Source organism: Fundulus heteroclitus, chromosome 12 (genome assembly GCF_011125445.2).
Source record: "Fundulus heteroclitus isolate FHET01 chromosome 12, MU-UCD_Fhet_4.1, whole genome shotgun sequence".
In the NCBI taxonomy this organism is placed as follows: Eukaryota; Metazoa; Chordata; class Actinopteri; order Cyprinodontiformes; family Fundulidae; genus Fundulus; species Fundulus heteroclitus.
Genome location: NC_046372.1, coordinates 32,844,780 through 32,850,977, shown reverse-complemented (window position 1 = coordinate 32,850,977; position 6,198 = coordinate 32,844,780). Strand labels below are relative to the sequence as shown.

The 6,198-nt window shown below is 45.7% G+C and overlaps 1 protein-coding gene across 1 annotated transcript; it reads right to left on the bottom strand.

Moving 5' to 3' along the window:
* Window positions 1-119: 119 nt before the first annotated feature.
* On the bottom strand, window positions 120-5,665 carry prlhr2a (prolactin releasing hormone receptor 2a). Its single transcript, XM_012863274.3, has 3 exons — window positions 5,391-5,665; window positions 2,899-3,383; window positions 120-756 (listed from the first exon to the last, which is right to left on the bottom strand). The coding sequence occupies exons 2-3, from the start codon at window positions 3,360-3,362 to the stop codon at window positions 120-122; spliced, it is 1,101 nt and encodes a 366-aa protein (XP_012718728.2). The 5' UTR covers window positions 3,363-3,383; window positions 5,391-5,665.
* Between the last annotated feature and the right edge of the window lie 533 nt (window positions 5,666-6,198).

Genomic DNA, 6,198 nt, shown 5'->3' with positions numbered 1-6,198 from the left:
GTATGAGCCGGTGGAGAGGCGCTCCTCCTTTCGACTTGCACAGCTCTGTCCTTAACGGGGTCAGAAAGTTGCGAGAAGGCCCACCAGCGCACTCCATGGTGACGCTGTGCGGACGAGCCTCACAACACCACGCTGGCCGTGGCGCAGTTGTTGGCCGAGATGCCGATGCGGCGGCGGCAGGTGAACATTTTGCGGAGCTCGGCGCGGAAGCGGTCGTGCAGCCACGCGTAGAGGAACGGGTTGCAACAAGACGAGCTCATGGCGCACAGGTGACAGAAGAGCTGGATGAGCAGGAAGTAGTGCTTGTCAATGAGACCGATGTCGATGTCGCGCAGGACGTTGAACACGCTGATGGGCATCCAGCAGATGCCGAAAGCTGCGACCACCAGGCTCACGAGGCGAAAGGTCTTGCGCTTGCGCTGGCGCTGGGCCTCCGCCTGGCTCTCGGTGTGGTGGCCCGGCACGACGCAGTTCCTCAGTTTGACCGAGATGCACAGGTAGGAGATGCAGAGCGCCGACAGGGGCAGGACGTAGGTGATGAGGAGAGTGCCGTAGGCATAAGCCAGCCGCTCCCTCTCCTGACCCATCCAGAACTCCTCGCAGATGGTGAAGCCCTCGTTTTTAAACTCCACGTGGTATGTGTGCGCCACCGCCGGGGCCACCAGACCACAGGACAGCAGCCAGATCCCGGACAGAAGGTAGGTGCACGCCAGCACGGAGATCCGCTTCTTCAGCGGGTGCACGGTGGCATAATACCTGAGGGGAAGCAGAGCGACGGAGTTACAAAAGACGGATGGACACCGATGGGGAAATGTCACGCATGACTCACTGCTGGGGTGGAAGATGAACAACTCCAGTCAGTGCTTGACATCAAGTATTGACGCATAGATTACCGTATGCTCTTAAACACTGCAAATTACACCTGCTCTGAAATTACCACGCAAACTCGGTGGATGCAAAATGGGCACTTTTCAGCAAGGAAAATCTGACCTAGTGCTGGCCTCCAAAATATCCAGTCTGATCCTGCTTGATATACTATAGCCAAGGTCAGGTAGAGCAGACTCTGTGCAACACGGCTACGGAGAAAACTTTATTATCTGAAAAATCAGCTTTTATCCTCCTTGTCCTTCATTCAGACATATTTACATTTGAATAAACCAAACAGATGAGGTTAATGGATAATATCTGTTCAGAGCATAAGAATACTGTGGGGAAGAAACGAAGAAAGACTTTTATGATGACATCCTGATGACAGGGAGTCTTCATCAAAAGGCCCGCTGTGCATATAGAATAGGGCCTTGAGATTTCTTACCCTATTGTGCATTTCCCATTATAAGAAGGGTGCTGTTGGGAACATGTGTGAGGGCCTTCATTTTGAGAAAATGTAGCTTTATATTAGTATTTATATTATATTAACACACAAAGCATTCGAATACCTCATTTTCACATTTACAACCGCAAACGTCAGTGTATGGTATTATTGAGATTTTATGTGATATAGTGCATCATTTTGATGATTAAGGAAATTGAACATAGCTTTCTATTTTCTTTTTAGAAATAAAAATCTAAAAGGTGCGGCAAGCATTTTCATTCAGCCCCCCTGAGTCAATACGTTGTAGAGCCACCTTTCACAGCTTTTGCACCTGAAGGTCTTTGGGGGTATATCTCTACAAGCTTTGCACATCTAGAGACTGAAACCTGTACCCATTCTTCTTTGTAAAAATGGCTCAAGTTCAGTCAGGTTTGTCTGGACTTTGACTGGGCCATTCTAACCCAAACTTTAATTTAGGATTGTTGGGAGAACCTTTGCCACAGTCACACGTCTTCTAACAACCCCCATTCATCTTCTCATTAACTCTGGGAAAAAGAAAAAAAAACATCCCCGCAGCATGACGCTGCCACCTCTATCTTTCCACCTGTGTGCTGCGTCACCTGCAAGTCTTTTTTTGGTAAACTTGAAACAGAGGTTATTTTAAAACCTTCTTTCCATGCTGGCTTGCATTTTTCACTCTTCTATAAAGACCGTATTGGGGTAGTGCACATCTAACCGTTACCCTGTGGACAGATTCTCCCACCTGAGCTACGAATCGCTGCAGCTCCTCCAGAGTTATGATGGACCTCTTCACTGCTTCTCTGATTATTACTCTTATTACGCAGCCTTTCAGTTCAGGTGGGCGGCCATGTCCTAGTAGGTTTGCAGCTGTGCCACGCTCTTTCAATAGTCAAAAGATTTGTGGCATGTTCCAAGTGTGGGATAGTGTTTTTATAACCTAACCCTTCATTAGCCACACTGTATCTTTGTCAGCTGTGTTCCTTGGTCTTTGTGATTTGATTTAATTCAATTCAATTCAATTTTATTTATATAGCGCCAAATCATGAAACATGTCATCCCAAGGCACTTTACAAAATCAAGTTCAATCAGATTATACAGATTGGTCAAAAATGTCCTATATAAGGAAACCAGTTGATTGCATCAAAGTCCCGACAAGCAGCATTCACTCCTGGGGAACCGTAGAGCCACAGGGAGAGTCGTCTGCATTGTACATAGCTTTGCTGCAATCCATCATACTGAGCAAGCATGAAGCGACAGTGGGAAGAAAAACTCCCCATTAACGGGAAGGAAAACCTCCGGCAGAACCGGGCTCAGTGTGAACGGTCAACCGGCTCGACCGACTTTATAAAACCTCTGAGGCTTACATAAAAAAAAATGTAAATGTATTTTACAGTTTGTGTTGGTTCGTTACATTACGACACGGACGTTTTTGTGTGAAAATGTTCAAGGGGAGAAAGCAGGTTTGAGACACCCTGCGTGCTGCTAAAAATTCTCTATTTAGGGTATCCATGCATTGTCCGAGGATGCTATGGTTTTCCCACAACCCCCCAGTCTGTGGAACTTACCTGTCCACACCAATGGCGGTGAGCGTGAACACTGACACGTAGACCGTCACCGGCTGGATGAGGTACACCAGGTAGCACATGAACCGGCCGAACACCCAGCCGTGCGGGTTGAAGGCATAGGCCAGGGTGAAGGGGACGCACGTGGCGCACATCAGCATGTCGGAGAAAGCCAAGTTTCCAATGAAGAAGTTGGTGACGTTGTGCATCTTGCGGGTGCGGCATATGACGTAGAGGAGCAGGTAGTTGCCAAAGACGCCCACGATGGCCACAAGGGTGTAGCAGGGTATGATGAGCAGCTTGAAGGACTGCAGAAGCTCCACACCAGCAAACTGAGGGATGCGCTTGGAGGAGCTGTTCTGCAGCGCCACCTCGAACACCGGAGCCGTGTCGTTGGCGCCGCCGTCATCGTGCTGCGCGTAGGCAGTGGCGTGCTCGGCTGTCCAGCTGCTGGCTGTGCCCTCCATTCAAGTCAGGACAGGGTGGACCTGAAGGGAGGAAATCATGTTCACTATCGTGTGCGGCGTGTGTTCTGACAACATGGACAGCAGAGCGCCTGATGTGAGCAACATGGCTGCACAGCCCAGGAGGCACAAAAGCAGAAACAAGAAAGGTTTTTACGTATTCCTCAGTTGCATAATTCAGTTGTTAAGGATGCCCACATGTGGCTGATGTTGCTGAAGTTGGTGTCTGATTCCAAGCACGTGATTTGGTGCAAGTCTTCAGTCGGTGCAGTGTTTTCTAACGAGTCTTTAGAGCATTTGATCAATGCTGGTTCAAAATCTTACATGCGGTATTTACAGCGGTCAGACATCAACTGAACAATTCTACGCAGAACAGTGATTTGTTAAAACACAATTTGAAGAAGAAAAAAAACACAATTTGAAGTGTATGAAATCTAATGTTTAATTGCAAATAACTCAAGGCTTTCTTGGCAGTAAGGCTGCCTTAGGTTGAGGCAAGTGGGTTGGCGACAGCAGATGTCTAAACAGAGTTTGTGAATTATAAAATCTCCACTTTATTTGTGAAAAAAAGATGATTCTTAGTTTTCTCTGGTCACAGAATTTTTTTAATTTATGTTTCTATGATTATTTTCAGCAAAATGAGCTTTGTCTGCATTGGTGGCGTTTAGTTTTGTTGGGAACATGGGGTGGCGGGGGATCGTCTCCTTAACTTTGCCTTTCTGATGAAGTATCTCAGACTTTGGGTGTAAAAAGGAGAAACCCTGACTCAATGATTCAGCAGGCACATCATTTAAATTAGAAGAGAGGAAAGTACTTCACTTCCAGATTCAGAAACTATAAAGCTATGAATGGGTTCTGCAGCCGCAGTGTAACTCTGACATCAAGTATACTGTATGCGGCATGTCTTCTCGAGGAGACCTTCAGCTCAAAACATTGAATAACAAAGCAAATCCTGCTGCGTGACTCACCTGCTGTGGACAAACGCCTATCCATACTCTGTGCGGTGTTCATGTGCACAACACCAGAGGTGGTGGCTCTGGGTGCGCTATATTTAGCCCATGTAAGGATATTTGAAGGATGTACAGGCAGCCTGAAATGCACATGCGTTGGACACGGGGTGGGAACGAGTGGGATGGTGACTCAGGTGGGAAACAACTTTATGAGTTTGCTCAAGATTTTTTTAAACATTGATGTGTGGATGAGATGCAAAATGAAATGAGAAGGCAAATGCATGTATGCAAACAATGTGTTTATATTTTCAATAGTTTATATAGAGGCTTGGGCTATAAACACATGCATAAAAACATCAAATATATAAGGAAAAATGAAACTGAAGAGAAGATGAGACATTTTAGCATTAAAGTCCCTGTTTTCTCTAATTATTGTTGCAGTATGTACTTGTTTCTTGTTCTTTCTAACCCATTGTTTAGCAGGATTTGCTTGCACAGGCAGCAGCAGTGCACTGAGCTGATGCCACGGAATCAGATAGGGATGCCCCCGCTTGCATTGTGCAAAGAAAAGTCTCACTACATTCGCAGGCTTTTCAGCATTTACAATCTTAAATAGACTGACGCATACTTGGAATAAAAGGCTCAAGCGACGGGATTTTGGATAAAAAAAAAACAGCCTTTCTGTAAAAGAAAAATTTAGATTTCTAAATGTTTTATTAAATGCATCCAAGAAGACAACGATGTAAGCCTACTGCTACTGATTCGTTTAACTGGTTGGGTTTCTATCACTCCTAATCAGGCCATTTATTTGGAACACCATGGACTGCAGTTTTAAAATACCGTCACGTAAATAAGATCTGGACAGGTATGGCCAATGGAATAAAATCCAACGCATTTAAAGTCCAATATAACTTGATGAACTTCACTTTCTATCCTAAAATTGCACGTTCACGCGTTGGCACCATTTAATATTTTATTCCTTCTTATTCGAGGAGTCTTCACTTTCTCTCGGACTTAATTCTCTTTGGGTTGTATGAAAATGCTGCGTTTTGGTTTTTATAGGCAATCAAACCCCACTCACCTTGTGTTGATTTCTCCGATTTTAGTCGCAGCTGGATCTCGGTGCAGCGAGCCTCTGTGCGCCTCCTCCTCCGGAGAGTTGCGTTGTGCGCTCCTCACAGAAGACGCCGCTCCAGACTCTCTGCGCAGCGGCGCAAGCCGCGGATGTGATTTCCTAAACCCTTTCCTTAACTGTCACAGATGTGCGCTTTTATGGCTCATGTGTCGGGCTCAGATAAGTGAGCGTGTTTGCGCGCTGTAGGAAAATCAACAGCCCGGCTCAGGGAGACGGCTCGCTTTAATAGTCGCTGTGAAATTGACTGACAGCTCCGCTGACTGACGGAGTTTCTGGTGAAGCCCCCAAACAAGACAGAGAAACTCCCACATTCCCACCGACAAATGGCGGGATTTAAATGTTGGAGAGATTTCCAGCACCCACCACCCCCGTTTCAGGGAATGTAAGAAGCTTTCAGACTTTAATAAATCTTTTTTTTGTTGTTGTTAAGGAGAGGCATGACAAGCCTGCATTCTGGTTTCTCATATGAGTCATGAGTAACTGATTTTTGTGTGAACAGTTTTCTTTATGTACTGTGAAAACATGGGCAAATGTCACCTTGCTAATATTCCCCAAGTCACTGCAGAGTCTGAATGGAGCTGAGTATTTGTAAAACAGGCTGATAAAGATGTAATTTAATCTGAATACTAAATGGCCTTTTTATGAGCAGTATACTAGTAGCATGGTGACTGATTTATGTAAATTAAATCTCAGGGGTTTTCTTTCCCATAATGAGTGTGAAGCAACAGAAAGGTTGTCTGCTGTCAGTGCTGGA

Excerpts from the sequence above, each read along its gene's own strand:
- prlhr2a (XM_012863274.3), bottom strand. The coding sequence starts at position 3,362 with ATGGAGGGCACAGCCAGCAGCTGGACAGCCGAGCACGCCACTGCCTAC. Across the intron at positions 757-2,898 it reads ACCGCCATTGGTGTGGACAG|GTATTATGCCACCGTGCACC; the intron begins GTAAGTTCCACA and ends GCTTCCCCTCAG.